The 19,538-nt window shown below is 34.4% G+C and overlaps 1 protein-coding gene across 1 annotated transcript; it reads left to right on the top strand.

Annotated features, from left to right (window-relative positions):
- Positions 1–1,076: 1,076 nt before the first annotated feature.
- LOC128172611 (complement C1q-like protein 3) lies at positions 1,077–3,148 on the top strand. The gene is made up of 2 exons (XM_052838393.1): positions 1,077–1,465; positions 2,674–3,148. Exons 1-2 carry the CDS (start codon positions 1,120–1,122, stop codon positions 3,117–3,119), a joined length of 792 nt encoding a protein of 263 aa, XP_052694353.1. The 5' UTR covers positions 1,077–1,119; the 3' UTR covers positions 3,120–3,148.
- Positions 3,149–19,538: the final 16,390 nt, after the last annotated feature.

A 19,538-nucleotide genomic window follows, 5' to 3' on the forward strand; every position in this document is an offset into this window, starting at 1 on the left:
CTTAACAAAATCCGAATGATTTTAAGTACGAATTAACAAAAACCTTTCTGATTTCAAGAACGACTTGACGAAAAAAAAATCCGAATGTGTTCAAGCACGACTTAACAATTATTTTTGATACGAATTCATTTTACTTTGAACATTACGCTATTTTTAAAACCAAGGACGCGGAATCAAAGTTTCCGGAAAAATCAATTTTTAAACCCCCATATCTCTGTAATGCATCGTCCGATTTTCAAACAGATTTCAGATTTGAATTCACCATGGCAAGTTCTATAAGACTGTAGTATTGTCTTATTTTGTTAAAAAGAATGAAAATTTCCAAAAATTGGAACTGCTTCCGGTTTGGAGCAAAATTGATGAACAAAATTTTAAACCCCCCAGTACATTATAGAATTGATACATCTATCATCAGTAAAAATTTCAAAGCGATATCTTTAAAGTTTACGGAGATTTCTTCCGGACAAAATCACTTTTTTAAAATTTAAAAATGGCCGCCAAATTTGAACGGAAGTGACGTTAATGCTGAAACTTTAAAATCTTTGAGGCACAGTAACTTTACAAAAGCTCTGAAAATTTCATTGAAATCGGATGAAAACTTTTTGAGATATAAAGCCGAGAAGGAGTCAGAAAAAAAATAAAAAATAAAATAATAATAAAAAGAAACCGAAGAAAAACAAGAGGGTCTTCCGTTGGAAACGGAAGACCCTAAAAATGTCGTCGAATAAAATAAAGATCAATTCGTATTTACTATACGAATTGATAAAATTAATTTTAACAGGTTCCGAAAATGCGTACATATGCAAACAACTGGTTAGATTGTACAAATGTAAGCTTATGTCGAGCAATATGCATTTGTAAATAATTGTACATATAAAAGGGAAATAGTATCAAAACACGTAAATCAAGCATGAAAAAACATTTCTATGTTCAGTTCAGAAGTTTTGTCTGAGTGAACGACATATGTACAGTCATAACAAAAATAACAGATGATAAGTCTAATTACTAATGCTTATCAGTAAGGTTACCAAGATAGAGCTCATATATATGCGTCTTACACAATAATTTGAGTACAGACTACAACCGTATTGGAACACACGATTACGTTGAGTTTGAAGCATGAAAACCCAACTGTCTGTTGCTTTAGTTTTCGTTTTGTGCGGGATAGGAATAAATACAGCCGCAACAGACTGCATCAGCAGAAAAGAATTTGATGATTTCAAGGCAAATGTTTTGAACCATATCCAGGAGCTGACTTTGAAAAATGACAAGCAAGCTAAAGAAATTGAATATCAGAAGAAAGCTATACTTGATTTGAAGAGGATGTTAGTAAAGTATGACGAAACATCAAATAATTCGAATCAAAATGATACAGCAGTGACTTCAAACCAGAGTCTACCCGGGGAACCCTCAATGTTATCCACAAAAGACTCATTGAAACCACCCAGAAAACGAGAAGCCATGCGTAAGTGTTTTTATTTTTACAGATTTTTTTACTTACTTAAAAATGTTTTTAATTTCGGTTTACTCAAGAAATCGTAGAAGATGTCACATTTTGCAAATTTAAAGCATACCATTTAAAAGTACATGTATAGAAGAATTGTTTCTGGTTCTTATTTAATTAAAGTATTGAAGTGCTATTGAGAGTTGATTTTATTGGTTTTAAAATCAGCAATATGTATAATTTCGCACGGCAAGTAGTTTTTCAGCTGTATAATTACGCACAATTTTTTTCTTATATGAAAAATCGGGGTTTTCCTTTAAAAAATCCGAGCTATAGACGGGAAACCGCATCGGTACCATGTTTTGTAATATTTAAAATCAGAAAAACACCATCAAACCTAACGATGCATTTTGTACATGCAACAGTAATCGAAATATGTAACAAAGCAATTTTATGACAACAAAAATGATGTCTTGTCTATACCAGAATATACTGGTTTTATCTTTAGATTGGATAATTGCTCTTGATTCTAAACGCTACTATTGTAAATATATGGTACTTGAAAATAATATCGAAATATTATGGCTTAGGAATGCATATGACTACAAGAATGTCTAGTTGATCGCACTTTTTAAAATATAATTTCTTTCAAAGTGTTTATAGATAGGTTTCCTTGAGAAACAATGCTTCTTAATATATTACATCGAATTTATCGATTTATTTTAATTACAATATCTTCAAGTCTTGAAGACCTAGGTCTTGTCAGCGGTGATAATTTGTGCTTAGGTCCAAACGCTGTTTTACTTCCGTTTTGCCAGAATAACTGCAAAGGAGATTTTATTAAAATCAACTCCTAAAAATGTGGCAGTTGAGAAATTGTAAGCATTAGTTATTAAAAAAAACGAATTCTATATCGATTCAGCAATAATTTCAGCCAACATAAGCAGGCACGTAGCATGGGGGGAGCTATTTTTGATTTGAAGAGGGTGTTAATTAAGGTAGTACTTGTATGATGAGGCATCAATTATTTATCTGTAATAAAGTCTTGTGAAACCTTTATTTACGATTGTGTTGTACAATGTTTTTCCATGATGGAGGAGCCCGTCACATGTAGAATATTTTTTGATAAAATTATTGATATTTAATGATTCACACGTTTCTCGCTCTTGGTAATAAAAAAAACGGAGCAGGAATTTTGTTTCTCTATATCTATTATATTTTGATTTCAGAACCAAGACAATTGACGGCTAACCCGACTGATGTTATTGCATTTTATGCCTACCTTACAAATGCTGAAATAAATCCAGGAGCCCATCATATAATCGTGTATGACCATGTTATTACGAATTCTGGAAATGGATATAGCAAGCACTCTGGATCATTTACTGCCCCAAAAGCAGGCATGTATGTATTTTCCTGGACAACTTTTGTTGATCCACATTCGTATTTTCCGATTGAATTAATTCATAACAGTGTCAGAGCTGGTATAGTTTTTGTGCAAGGGGACACCACTTTCAACGGAGTGACTGGCTTGGCAGTTATTCAGCTTCAGCAGGGTGACGTAGTCATGGTAAGATCTGAACCCGGATATACTCCCCATGGAAACATTCACAGTGAACACCACATGAAAACATCATTTGCCGGATGGTGCATTTCATGTTCGAGTTATATGTAGGGAAATAAATAACAAAGGACTGAAAAAAATTATGAATAAATTTCATTTCACTTTGAAAAATGGTTTTATTTGGATTTATTTCATGATGTTGAATATTAACCAATCTCTATGAATATTTTTGTGTAAAACTACAACGAATAAACATGCTATTCTATCTAACCGTGAAACTGTTCCGTGTTAAGCAACTTTCGCAATTGGCGCACGAACAGAAACGACAAAATATTCCTGCGACCGACAAAATTAGGTATGGTTTGTATTCTGCATGTTGTAAAAATAATCGCATATGAAAAAGTACCCGTACGAAACTTGAACAATTCAGAGTGTGATAGCCGCTTCCTTTGCCTCCATGCTACCTGTAGCGACCCCCTCCAACGCCATTGCTTTTGCAACTGGTCATTTGTCGGTGAAAGATATGGTAAGCAGTAATTTTTTGCATTACCAAATCTTCGAATTTAGTTCCTAACTGAGTTAATACGACAAACAGTTTACCAAGACAATCCCTATTAAAGCTGATGTAATCTGAGAATGAAAAAAATGTTTTAATACTCATTACGTTCAAAAATTGTATGATTAATTTTATGGTTTGTTATTATATTCACCTGTTCAATTAAAATTCATGACTGTGAAAAATTATAAGCTTTAGTACTGATGTTTTCCGCTTCCTTTCAGGCGTTGGCTGGTTTTCTGTTGAATTTTATTTGTATCGGGGTCCTCGCACTGGCAACAAACCTGTGGGGAGAGGCTTGTTTCAAACTCAGCGTTCTGTCGTCGGGATTTAATCGCACAAAACTGAACACGACAAGCAATGTGATATAAATGTAGCACAAAGGAAATGAATGCATCGGAGCTTTTCCAATTGATTATAAAAATTTTAGTGACTGTATGTAAGGATAGCGGGGATGAAAGAGAAACATGGCGGATTATGCATTTAACAAGTAGTGTTTACCTTTAAGATAACAGAATTAAATCCCAATTAAAAAATAAGAATTTTAAATAACGTCAAATATAAGAAAATGTTTATTATGTTTTGAATAGTTGATATATTCACGCAGTCCAAGTGTCAAGATGATGAAAGCGATCAACAAACCAATTAATCCAATCAATGACCCGGTACAATTCTTTTGTAAATTGAAAATGATATTAGTATCTGTATGTATTTGTGTATGATTTTCCAACCTACCATGTATTATTATTTTGTATTTGCAATAAGAACTCGCCTCATTCCGTTCAATTTCTGTCTAATTAAAGCGGTTTTTGCAATATGAATAGCAAATACAATACGCCTGCAAAAGCAGATACATGTACATGTATTATAATAAAGATAATTCTAATAATATATACATATTTCTGTTGGAATGTAAATGTATGTGGCTATTTTCAAAAACAAAATCATAAGCACGAATTTCATTTCAATTTACGAATTTTAAAAAATGTACGCGGGGTTCTCACCTATATCGTACAGAAGACATTACACGTGAAAACAACTCAACGTATTTCTCCTATTTTACTACCTATTACGGCATACATTAATGAATATACACATTATTTTCCTATTTTCAGCCTGATTAAACTAAATTATTACAAGGTTTGTGGTTTGTCGTCGTATAGCCATTCGGATCATCGGTAACTACGTAGAAGTACTTGTTTTAATTGAAATGCATAAAATTGCAATTTATGCTTAAGAGAAGTAATTATAAGTAAGAAAGAAAATCTTAGATTTGATAATTTGCAAATCAATGATAAATCATTCTCTTAGTAGAGACACATGTACCGTAATGGAATGTTAGACATTAAAATGGGCGAACGAGGCTAAGACTACTTGTGAAATAAAACAAAATCTTACTTTCCTCATGGAGTGCATCAGACGAGAAGAATAAGTATATTACTCCTACCATACAAAAAACAACTTCATTTAAGATGAACTACAAATTATATTGATTCAATTGATGGCTCATTCATAATCATTTATTATTAAGTATAATAAATGAAAAAAAAGAAAATAAGTTGCTTAAATGCACGATTTTGCGAGGGCAATGAAAAACAGTACAGTTCAGGACTGGTCGTCTGCAAAGTAAATACTAGATGCTGTCATTAGACAGTAATACCCGCACCATGTGTTTGCCCCTAAATAACACTGTTTTATACCAGTTTAATTAAAAATGAAGGCTACATGCAAACTCCGGTAATACATTTAAAAATTATAATTTTCATAACTGAAGGATGAGATCCCTGCCCATATGATAATACACATCGTGACATGAGCAGCACTTTATGTGCAATTTGGGGTAGAACTGTTTGCAGTGAATTTTCAGTTAATCAATAATCTTAACATTTTATGTCATAGGAAGTATAATGGTCTATATAATTATTACAAACAAAATTAAAAATTAAATTATGCCCCCTCCCCGTGGCGGTTGCCGGTTTTAGATTTGCTTCTGTGTGCCTACATGAACATCATCGTGTGCACAGATTTAGAGAAGGGGTGGGAGTGAGGGGTCCAGACCCCCCCTCCCCATGAAAATTCGTAAATTACCAAAAATACACCTTGGACCCCAATGCTCTTTCAGACATGTAAACGCTCTAACCCATTGCGCTTCAATGTTAGGTAACATTATTTGGGGGGTAAATATTTAATCAATAGTCAACATACTTTATTGTTTATCTCAATAGGAAGTATACATGTACATCCCAATATGCAGGTGTCCTGCACCACCTTAAAGCTGTTATTTACCTAATAAAATAGTGCAAGTGGATTTGAAGAATAGGTCATAAAAATACATGCATGTTACAAATGACTGATCTTTGTCTGAAGTTACGTACACAACACAGGTTTGCATGTCTCATTAGCGGGTACTAGTTTTACCCAGCTCTTCGATTAGATGGGTTCACGTGTATACATACATGGGTGTTGCTAAAACGCGGAACGGAAAACGGAACGGAAGGAAAACGGAAAATCTTATCTAATGTTATTTACCTCATAGATTTGTTAAGTATGCTAAAACGATATACTTTATGTACCTTTTTAATTTTTTTTGAAAGATTAGCAATATTAGATTATTTATTCAAGAATATTTATTTCCTCAAAATTAACAGTACATGCATTGACCACTATATTCTGTCCCAAAATATCCTCGATTCACTTTTTGCTGTATATTTATATATACCTCAGGGTTCAAGCGATTCTCTTTTAGAAGCATTAAACATTCTCATTATTCTTTCTTTAAAACGTCCTCTCTAGCTTATCAGCTGGTATAAATACACGGCTAAAAATAAAGAAGTCTACGGGGTTTTGCATTTTAACAGACCCGGATGATGGTGTTGAAAAATTGTGCAAGGTCTTCTGAGTGACTTCCAAATGGAGAAAAGATGTCAACATTTTCCATTATAAATCGTCCAAATGTGCTGCATGAATATTTTGGGATCGACAGACTATAGTCCCAATATATAATCGGAAAATCAAACCAGGCAACGTCTAGAGCTCTCTATTCGGATCATATGTATATAGCTGCTGGAATAAACAACTGCATGCTTTGTAATGCAAACGTAAACAAAATTGCATTGCTAAAAATACTAGTTTCACAAATTACTAGTTTCACAAATTACCGAGTATTTTAATGTTTACTGTATTTCAATTTTTTAATGTCGTCAGTCCTACAGTTTTTTTCTTCCATCTCAATGATACTGTATCGTCTGAATGATAAAAGATCGTCTAGAACACCGAAAATTCAATTTTGATGTAAGTATATACATGTACATCATATTTGAAAATAATATAAAAATACTCAAAACACGCATAAAACGCTTTCACTAACTGCGTACGTTACGCTAATATGCCAGCAATACCATATAAGAGAAATAAGTAAAAAGTTATAGCTAATTTGCTCGTTTAATCATGTTAATGTTTCACAATTCGTATACATTTGATTTTTCCGTTTCGTACTCAACTAAAGCCGAATGAATACAATGCTATAATTGATAGACATTCATATGAATATTAATAAGATAGCAACATGTTGATAATCATTCATTAGATATAAATAAAAGATACAAAGTAAATCGTTTCTGGCCAGTCTATACCCTTTTTAAGGGATAAACGTGATGATATTTTCCATTCCGTTCCGTTTTCCGTTCCGCGTTTTAGCAACACCCATACATACATGTCTGTGTTTTCCGTATGTAGAAAAGGATTACGGTAGTTAAGATCAGCTAAAGGAATTCATTATTGTGTTTTAATTGGATTATCATTATGATGTTGACCAATTTAGGTAAGCATAATACATGTAGTAGCAGTAGCACAATATAATAAGATGCCAGCATGGGATTCCTGCCAGCATACATACACATGTATATAAGTTCTACTTTCACTTTCTAAATGTAATCTCCCTTTGACAGCATACTGTATCATCATCTTTTAATATTTAAATAAGCTTATCATCGTTACCTATCCTATCGCATTTGTAAAGTTTCTGTCATTTTAGTTGCAAAAGTTATTTTTTTCATTTGTCAGACTGCATGCACTGTTGAGTTGACCCCATATTGACCCTGTATAAACAATTTCTTATTAAATTTGTGTATTTCATATGTAAGTAAGTGTAGACACTTATATTTTTTATATGAGTAATAATAGGAAGGAAGGAGTATTTCTTTCTTAATGTATTATAATGCAATAAATACAATGTAGGTCATGACCTTATGGGACTGTTCTGACCCCACGAAACAGGAAAATACAAAATATCTTCTAAAGTCATTATGATGCATCAACTGGTGTAAAGTACATTAATGACCCCCAGGTGTTGTCTTTAACCCCTCAACACATGTAAGAATGTATTAAGAAGACTGAATCTTTATAAGCAGATTAGATTGGGGGGGGGGGATGAATGTGGAGTATAAACATTTATAATTTGAATCATTTATTGTTATTAATTAATTTTAACTTGTCAATGAATACTACTTATTGATCCCAAGGTAGAAATATGACCTCTGATCGTATCTCAATAGATCATTTGTCAATTATGCAAGGTGTAATGTAATTTTTTTTAAGAATAACATTTTTTACCAGTTTATAAAAGTTTTTAGACACCCAAATTATATTTTGATTTTAATAGATTATTCGACAAGGAAGGGGGGGGGGGAGAGAGAGAGAACAGTTTATATTTGAGTTTGTTTGGGAGTGGGGGTTCCAAGTCATATATTTGACAATTTTTTAATGTAATTTAAAATAAGACTAAGCCATACTACAGTCATGAACATGAATAGTATAGAACAAAACACAAACTAATACATGTACATGTATATATACATAGGAAGTATTACAAAACAGATGATTGATCTATATCTGGGTTCTTAAATTGAATCATATATCATGTACATATTATATTATTGTTTCTTTGTTCAAGGCATTTAAGATGGTATGTAGGTCATGATCCCAAGTGCTCTTCCTGAAATTATCAAATATCATAAAAACCATTGAGATCCCCACCTTAATCCAAAGGTATTATTCCTCCTTAGGTCATGCAGGCGCATCAGATCATTATGGCATGTAAGTCATGACCCTAAGGGGTCATCCTGACCCCCTTAGAATCAGAAATTGTCAATTATCTTTAAATTATTGATGTTTGATGATCCTATCTCTATTTAATCTTTATTAATTATTAAGTCTCCTGAATGAAGTTTGGAGACTTATTGTTTTTTTACGGTTCTTAATACATGTATATATTCTTCATCTTCTTTTTCTTCTTTCCCGCTCTGAACTTGTTTCTCAGAGATGGCTGAACATAATTGTACAAAACTCTAGGATATGATAGGCCTGCAAATCTAGTTGTGCACCCTGGTTTGATTTTTCTCATTTTGGGTTAGACAACCACTTTTCGGGGGAGGGGGAGGGGGGGGGGGGAGGGGGGTGTCAAAAGGGTGTGGGGTCTAACATTGAACCTTGTAGAAAGAATCATAGACTCTATTGTAAATGGTAACTTGAAAACGGACAAAGATAATAATATAGGGTTTTCATAATCATATATTGGCTGTTACTGGCAATATATAGGGTTTATTAGATCTGACCCCTGGGGTCATCCCCACCCCCCAGGAATTTGAAATTACCATATATCTCAGAAACTGTTATAATCATGACCCCTAAACCATATATATTCATGTTTCTGATGTCAAGGGGCATCAAATGTTATGTAGGTCATGGGCCCTGTGGGTGGTCCTGACGCCCTCAAACAGCAAGTCCCTTAATATCTTCAAAACAGTTGAGATCCCCACCCTTAAACCATATATATTCTTGTACCTTGTGTCAAGGGGCATCAAACGGTATGTAGGTCATGGGCCCCAGGGGTTGTCATGACCCCCCTTGAACAGGAAGTGCACGAATATCTCGAAAACGGTTGAGATCCCCACCCCTTAACCATATATATTCTTGATCCTTAAAGGGCATCAAAAGGTATGTACCGGTAGGTAATGGGCCTCAGGGTTAAATTTAATTTTTCAAAACCGTAATGCACATCTATGGAACAGTTCCTTTCATATCCCAAAATATGATGTGTCTATCCATTAAATCATAAAAGGAGTTCTAGGATCTATGTTTTTTTTTAAGTGATAAACGTCAATTTTCTGCTACATTTTGACTCCCTGGATGAAATTTAAATTTTGAAAACCTTACTGCACATCTATAGAACAGTCCCTATCATATCCCAAGATATGATTGTCTATCCATTAAATCATAAGAGGAGCTCTTGGATCAATGTTTGATTTTTTAGTGTTAAACGTCAATTTTCTGCTACTATTTGACTCCCAGGATGAAATTTAAATTTTTAAAACCTTATTGCACATCTATAGGACAGCCCCAATTATATCCCAAGAGATGATGTAGCTACTCCAAAAGTTGTAAGAGGAGTTCTGGGAACCATATTTTTTTTGCCAAAAAACGTCATTTTTTGTTGCCCACTGATCCCTTTAATTAAAAAAAAAATTCTGGAACCTGATCATGCCTCAATATGACACCCCCAATCATATTCTAGAAGATCATTTGGCTACTGCTTAAAAAAAATGACGTTTTTTAAACCAGTTTTTTTGTAAAAAAACGTCATTTTTTAGCCATTAAATGAACCCCAGGACAAAATTGAAAATTCCGAAACCTTATTGCGCATCTATAGGATACCCTAAAACATATTCCAAAAGATGATTTGTCTACTTTTGAAAATGTAGGAGGAGTTCGAGGAAGAAGGTTTTTTGTGAAAAAACGTCATTTTTTACCAATTATTTGACCCCCAGGACTAACAGAGAATTTTTGAAACTTTTTTACAAAACAACATGATACCCCAAATCAAACTCCAAGAGTTCAGTTTGCTGGTTTATAAGATGTAAGAGCAGTTTGAGAAAGTAAAACGTGACAGACGGACGGACGGACGGACGGACGGACGGACGGACGGACGGAACAGGGTAACAACAATATACCCGAACTTTCTTTAGAAAGTGCGGGTATAATAAAAATATTCAACTCTATTCAATATTAAAAAAAACTTAAGGGGAATTATATATGGTCCCTTGATATGAATATAAGAATGCCTTAATTAAGTACAAGTTATTCAGCTTCAGCAGGATGACGTAGGGAAAATGTTACTTTCCAAAATCATGACAATCCTAATCCGTGAGGGGGGGGGGGGGGATTTACTTTTCACTTCAATCTTCAATTTCATTGTTTATTTCTTTATTTTCAATATAATTTTTACAGGGTCACGGAAAAGTGGGGGGGGGGGGGGGACTCCATGTTAATTCAATTTTTTGTATGTTTTAAGAAAAATCTTTGCTGAATTGTAAGAAAATCATTGGCTTACAGCAATCACGTGGAGACTATGTATATTCCACTCATAGTCAGTAGAAAATATCACCCCTGTGAGCATTATGACGTCATTTTAGAGTATTATGACGTCAGGTTTCGTACTCAAATTGTAACTTGTAATATTATTATAAGAGCTTGATTTCCATTGTTTTATTTAGTTTTTATCTTTAAAAAAAGACAGTCGGTAAGAGATAATCGTTACATGGTTTATAGTTGACCTAATGTGGTTTATACATGGTCAGTAAATTCCATATGGGATTTACTGACCATGTATAAACCACATTAGGTCAACTACAAAGCATGTAACTATTAATATCGGTTTTTGCGTGTCACAAAGTTTGCGAAAATGAGGAAAGTGTTAAGCAAACAATACGGGATATAAATTTAACATATTGAAAATTTTGCAATGTAAAATAAATCGCGATAAAGAGGAAATATATCGATGGAGGTTTGTTTTTCAGACATATCCTTTACCCATTTAGGTTTCAATGCAAACGGAAATAAAAGTCTTTTGCAATTGATTCTGCTTTGCAAACCCAATAAAAACCCAGATTATAATTTTAAATGCTGTACGAAGAACTTCTGAATGCATAAAATATGTCAGGTTTCCCTATTATAAATCAGTCTGTAACTAAATTGGTTTGCAGTCTTTTTATTTTTTGCGGCTAAGAGAAAAGGAACAATAAAGAAATCGTAGAAATATTGCCTTAATTCACTTTAAGTGTATTTTTATGACAGATACAGTGTATGTGTATTTTAGCCGTAAACAGCGAAAACGAAAACGGGGTAAATGCACGGGAAGAACCTGTGCCATTTAATAGTGAATATTACCGGAAAGGTCTGGAAAGATGACCAAATGGGAGTCACGCATTGACAATCTTTTGCACCTTTCAGTTGATTGAACAAAAGAGTTTCATCATGTGATGAGACAAGCTTTGCTTCTTTGAAAACGCAGAGTCCAAGCTTTTAACTCAGACCTAAAGGTATTTATAGTAGCCATTGTAACTATAACAATAGAAGGACGAATTGCTAGTTCCTTCTCTGAAACGTGCTGATCGATAACAAAGATGATTACTTTTACTCAATTAGATACTGGGATACTAGTAATTGAAGAATCAGATATATAGAGGTAAATTTGATATCGCATGTGACAGTTAATTACATTCTTTTGGTGTGTCGAATAGGCTTTGAAGGAATGATTATTGCGGACAAAAATTAAATAGCACAACTTATGGAATACATTAAATATTCTATTCATTCTCTCCTTTTGTTTCTCATTGGATATCAAAGTGGATAACTCGTAAAGAGTGATGGTTCTGCTGAAAGTACCTGAATATACAGTTACTCAAATATATAAAAATGATTTTTTATTTGGATTGTAGAGGGTATATGAATGTCAAATAAAATTTTCTTGATCACTAACAATGATATTAAAAACCTTTGATTAAATATTATAGAAAGGGGTAAGAAAATAAATGTGAACATGACACTACTTAAAATACGCTATGATAAAAAGTGGTTTCTAAATGAAATATTGCATTTTCACAACGAAATGTTGAATGACTTTGTACAGTGACTTTTGAACTTCTGAATCAGCTAGAGTTCGCCCTTTTGTTTACAGTGACTTGCTTGCAACCAAAACGGATTTGTCACTTTTTCATAAAAAAATAAATATAAACTGAATATAAAGTCGTTAATTTCATAATTTTGGTAAAGACTTTATTTGCATTACAATATTTAATGATGTAAGTTTGTTTTCCTCTCGCCTAGTAGTAAAGAACAAGATATTTGATAAAGAAGGTTGCATTGCTTGCTTTTTTTTTTTTTTACCCAAAATTGACATATCGCCTTGCAAATTGAGGTAAAAAATTTCATTGTTAGTTCAGAAATCCACGTTTCTTGGGCCATGGCTGATGTTAGAACTTTATGAACAGACTTGCATGTTTACTCCCTAACTAGAACGTGCATTATATCCCCTTTACTTAATCTAGTTCATACTGTGAAATTATAAAAATTCGTTGGGGCCAATTTTGTGGATTGCTTAAATTTTACAGGTTCGTTGGGACGTAATTTCTATTTGTTGCATTCTCTTACACCTACAAAGGAATATGTAAATGAAATAATATGTCGGATCAAATGAAGAAAAAACGATGAAAAGGAGTGGTTTTGCACTTGGTCTTAATTTTGTTATTTTGAGACTGTTTGGTACGTCAATAAATATGAAATACAAGTTTTGTGGTCAAGTTGATGTAAAAATAAGTTGATATTTTATCGTTACAGTCAAAGCAACCACTATCTTGATCATTCAGTAATGTTACTCAAAGAGCACAATAACATCTAAGAATTAATATTTTTTTGAATGGTAGAATATTAAGTTTTCTTTGATCTAAATTAAAAACTTGATGATGTTTGATAGGCTTAGATTTTTTGGTGTCCTTGTAGCCTACATCCCCTCTCCCATTATGTTTGGTAACACCATTGACACAGCATGCCTACTGTGGAGGGACTGGTGTGGAAGCTCAGGCTCATGTACTATTAGAAAGAATAATCGTACCGCGACCAGGCTGCGCTCAGGTCACAGTAAGAATTCGTCCCATATACTTGCAATGTAGCAGCCGCGAAGCGGATCACTTGGCGTCGATTTTAAGTCTGTTAAAATAATCTGCAAAGGAAAAACACATTTTTTATATTACAAACCTTTTTGAACATGTATATATAGTTTAGTCCACAAAATATCGATTTAATGAGTCGTACCAAGGCAATTTGTTAAAATGCACGTTTGAATTTGCCTGCCATTTTGTCGGAAATCGCACTCGGAATGTCTCGGATTTTATCGTTAACATGGCGACCATAAACAGCGAATTTTCAAACGTGATGTTAATAAAGTGGCTGCGATTTCGTTGCAAAAACAGTTAATGTGGTAATATGGGATTATAAAAAAGCAACATTGTGGGTATTTGAGACCAATCATATAAAAATTTAGGCGAGATACAGAGCGATATATTTTTTTATTTGCTACGAAGTGAGTACATTGGACGAATTCTATCGTTAAACCGGGTCTGCAGGACATCTGTCATTTTAACGATAGAACATTCTATCTAATGTTCTATCTATCATATGATATTGTACATGCACAATTCCTATATCGTTATGCACAGCTGTAGGTATGTGTAAGATTCTGTACAGTTCCGATATCGTTATGTAGGTATAAAATACCTTGCAGAAAAAATATGTGTTTATTTGTGGAGGGGTCGGGAAGTGTTATCGAAAACATAACACGCCTCATATACATTCACTGAAGTCACTCCGAGGTAGGTCACTCCGAGGTGACCTCATCCGAGGTGTTTTTAGATATTGTATTGTAATTAAACTATGCCCCGAACGCAATTTCTAACACCTTACTAACTATCGAAGCAAACCCACCTTCTGATATTTTATGGTAAATATTCAGTCGAATAATTATTTCTTTTAAATAAAACCAGAAAAACAAGAGACCATTGAGCGTTAGCGGTAACCTGATTACAATAGCCCATACACAAACTTGTTGAGAGTCTCATTTAATTAAGTTTCATTCTAGAGTAGAAAATTACAAATTAGTAATGACCACCACCTCCTTGCCTGAAATCTTTCAAAAAGGACGATGAAACCTATGATTTTTGCAAAAACCTTTACCTAACTTTTAATAAAAATTATAACAGAGTTCATGGCCTAATAATAAAAATAGTTTTCCTATATTTGTTAACTCTTAATACAGGTTTTATCTATACAGTATATGTTTTCATAGATAAGCTGAAACAAGGTGGTTAGTATAAATACTTTATTTAAAGCAACCTTCCATTCCTCATCCTCGAGGTAGACAGAAATTCTCCCCGAAGGCATTAAAAAAAAATAAAAAAAATAAAAAAAACCCCCAAAAAACAAACAAATAAAAACAAAAAACCATGGCCAAACAAAGCTTTAAAAAGCTTTTTTAGATTACTCACTTCTTCTGTTCAAGCTTTTGAATAATCAACCTTTATTGGCATTTAATCATGTGAATAAACCAACATTTTGTAACGTATGATAATTTCTTATGTGATCTAGTTGATATGGTTTAGTACTCAATGCGTTTACCCCCTCCTGCCTCTCCTCACCCCTCTAAATCCTGATAAAAACCACTTTCATTTTAATATACTATACTAAAATAATTGCATTGATCAACTTTGTTAAAAAGGTAATATGTCTTTACATGTATCAAATGTCTATACATGTATTATATGAAGGTTTATTCTGTGAACGTTGTATCTTAAAAAAAAACTGCCAAAAAGTGAACAAATATAATCAATTTGAGCTTTATATGTCATCAAATTGCACCGAATTCTTTACAAATTAATTAATGTTCTAAATGATTATGTTTATAAACAACAGATTAGTTACCATATCAATTACATGTACTTCTTTGTTCTAAAAATATTTATAAAAGGTAAAGGTTAATGTTATTTAATTTCTTTTTTTTTTAATATTTTTAAATTTCAAATTTTACTATTGACTGGATTCCCTGCCCTTGATTCATAGAACCGCCACTAGAAAAGTCGATTCACACTCATAAATAGTATACCTAGCATTCCAGTATACAACCATTCTAATAGAGTGGTGAGAAACAAGTTGCTGTCCTTTAAAAAAGGACTACAATACCTGGACCATTTGCATGTGTTTCCAACATACTCGTGAAAGCCTTAAGATTATCAACGATTCCACCGACTCTAGCCCTCTTTAGATAAAAAAGGAATAAGTGACGTCACCAATGGTTTTAGATTGATGTTGTAATTCTTGAGTCAATATTGAGACCAGATTTAATAAATATTTTAAAATACAAGGTGAAGATTTACCAAAGCCAGAGGTTACCTTATATTGGCATGGTCACGATTTTGGTCAAAAATCACCTTTCCTATTTTAATATTTACAATGCTTCAGTAAGGAATTCTTAATAAGCAACCGAAATTTGAGTGTAATTTGTTGAATTGTGAACACGTTACAGAGCTTGAACTTCTTTGAAAAGTAAACAAAGGGTTTGTTTAAATTTTAAATGTTAAAGTGAAAATTCCAATTTTAGACCTCAGATGAATGTGTTAAACGTTAGAAACTGTTTATGCTTAAAATAGATTAAAAGATAGACAAATCAGGTAAACAATTTTTTTACTCGTATATTAAACCTATATAAACAAAAACAGGGCACGAGTGTTGTTTATATTACAAATAATTCTCAGCTCTGTATCTTGATTTCAACTCCAGCGATTGACTCTCAAATTTCATTTGATCATTGGAAATGCATGTCTAAAGCATTCTAAAAAATAAAGTAGAAAAAATAGAAAATTAGAATTTGACCAAAATCGTGACCATGCCCTTTTAATTGAAATATGCCTGGGGGGGGGGGGGGGCAGAGGTAACAATGAATAAATGAAATATGCCTAGGGGGACCAAAGGAAACCTAAGTTTTTTTTATCACTGTTGTATTAATCCTTCATATCAATACGGAGATCTTGGGTCACCTTAGGTCATATAACAGGATGGAGAGTCACCAGTAATCCAATGCAGGGTGCCCACAGGTCACCTTATATCATTTTACACAATGCAGAGTCACTCACCGGTCAACCACTGTAGGGTGACCAGGGGTCCCCGTATGTCATTTCACACAATGAATAAATGAAATATGCCTTGGGGGACCAGAGGTAACCTTAAGGTTTTTTTTTATCACTGTTGTATTAATTCTTTATATCAATACGGAGATCTCGGGTCATCTAATGTCATATCACAGGATGGAGAGTCACCAGTTATCCACTGCAGGGTGCCCACAGGTCACCTTATATCATTTTACACAATGCAGAGTCACTCATCGGTCAACCACTGTAGGGTAACCAGGGGTCCCCGTATGTCAATTTACACAATGAATAAATGAAATATGCCTAGGGGGACCAGAGGTAACTTTAGTTTTTTTTATCACTGTTTTATTAATTCTTTATATCAATACGGAGATCTCGGGCCACCTTATGTCATATAACAGGATGGAGAGTCAACAGTAATCCAATTCAGGGTGCCCACAGGTCACCTTATATCATTTTACACAATGCAGAGTCACTCACCGGTCAACCACTGTAGGGTGACCAGGGGTCCCCGTATGTCATTTTACACAATGAATAATAGAAATATGCCTAGGGGGACCAAAGGTAACCTAAGTTTTTTTTTATCACTGTTGTATTAATTCTTTATATCAATACGGAGATCTTGGGTCATCTTAGGTCATATTACAGGATGGAGAGCCACCAGTTATCCACTGCAGGGTGCCCACAGGTCACCTAATATCATTTTACACAATGGAGATTCACTGGTCAACCACTGTAGGGTGACCAGGGGTCCCCGTATGTCAATTTACACAATGAATAAATGAAATATGCCTAGGGGGACCAAAGGAAACCTAAGTTTTTTTTATCACTGTTGTATTAATTCTTTATATCAATACGGAGATCTCGGGTCATCTTATGTCATATTACAGGATGGAGAGTCATCAGTTATCCACTGCAGGGTGCCAACAGGTTACCTTATATCATTTTACACAATGCAGAGTCACTCACCGGTCAACCACTGTAGGGTGACCTTGGGTCCCCGTATGTCATTTAACACAATGAATAAATGAAATATGCCTAGGGGGACCAAAGGTAACCTAAGTTTTTTTTTTTATCTTTGTTGTATTAATTCTTTTTATCAATACGGAGATCTCGGGTCATCTTATGTCATATTACAGGATGGAGAGTCACCAGTTATCCACTGCAGGGTTCCCACAGGTCACCTTATATCATTTTACACAATGCAGAGTCACCGGTCAACCACTGTAGGGTGACCTTGGGTCCACGTATGTCATTTTACACAATGAATAAATGAAATATGCCTAGGGGGACCAAAGGTAACCTAAGTTTTTTTTTATCACTGTTGTATTAATTCTTTATATCAATACGGAGATCTTGGGTCATCTTATGTCATATTACCGGATGGAGAGCCACCAGTTATCCACTTCAGGGTGCCCACAGGTCACCTTATATCATTTTACACAATGCAGAGTCACTCACCGGTTAACCACTGTAGGGTAACCAGGAGTCCCCGTATTTCATTTTACACAATAAATAAATGAAATATGCCTTGGGGGACCAGAGGTAACCTGAGTTTTTTGTTATCTTTGTTGTATTTATTCTTTTTATCAATACGGAGATCTCGGGTCATCTTATGTCATATTACAGGATGGAGAGTCACCAGTTCTCCACTGCAGGGTGCCCACAGGTCACCTTATATCATTTTACACAATGCAGAGTCACCGGTCAACCACTGTAGGGTGACCTGGGGTCCACGTATGTCATTTTACACAATGAATAAATGAAATATGCCTAGTGGGACCAAAGGTAACCTAAGGTTTTTTTTTTATCACTGTTGTATTAATTCTTTATATCAATACGGAGATCTCGGGTCACCTTATGTCATATAACAGGATAAAGATCACCAGTAATCAACTGCAGGGTGCCCACATGTCACCTTATATATCATTTTACACAATGGAGAGTCAACAGTAATCCAATGCAGGGTGCCCACAGGTCACCTTATATCATTTTACACAATGCAGAGTCACTCACCGGTCAACCACTGTAGGGTGACCAGGGGTCCCCGTATGTCATTTTACACAATGAATAATAGAAATATGCCTAGGGGGACCAAAGGTAACCTAAGTTTTTTTTTTATCACTGTTGTATTAATTCTTTATATCAATACGGAGATCTTGGGTCATCTTAGGTCATATTACAGGATGGAAAGCCACAAGTTATCCACTGCTAGGTGCCCACAGGTCACCTAATATCATTTTACACAATGGAGAGTCACCGGTCAACCACTGTAGGGTGACCAGGGGTCCCCGTATGTCATTTTACACAATGAATAAATGAAATATGCCTAGGGGGACCAAAGGAAACCTAAGTTTTTTTTATCACTGTTGTATTAATTCTTTATATCAATACGGAGATCTCGGGTCATCTTATGTCATATAACAGGATGGAGAGTCACCAGTTATCCACTGCAGGGTGCCCACAGGTCACCTTATATCATTTTACACAATGCAGAGTCACTCACCGGTCAACCACTGTAGGGTGACCTGGGGTCCCCGTATGTCATTTAACACAATGAATAAATGAAATATGCCTAGGGGGACCAAAGGTAACCTAAGTTTTTTTTTATCACTGTTGTATTAATTCTTTATATCAATACGGAGATCTTGGGTCATCTTATGTCATATTACCGGATGGAGAGCCACCAGTTATCCACTTCAGGGTGCCCACAGGTCACCTTATATCATTTTACACAATGCAGAGTCACTCACCGGTTAACCACTGTAGGGTAACCAGGAGTCCCCGTATTTCATTTTACACAATAAATAAATGAAATATGCCTTGGGGGACCAGAGGTAACCTGAGTTTTTTGTTATCTTTGTTGTATTTATTCTTTTTATCAATACGGAGATCTCGGGTCATCTTATGTCATATTACAGGATGGAGAGTCACCAGTTATCC

This window comes from Crassostrea angulata, chromosome 1, assembly GCF_025612915.1.
Source record: "Crassostrea angulata isolate pt1a10 chromosome 1, ASM2561291v2, whole genome shotgun sequence".
NCBI classification, from domain to species: Eukaryota; Metazoa; Mollusca; class Bivalvia; order Ostreida; family Ostreidae; genus Magallana; species Magallana angulata.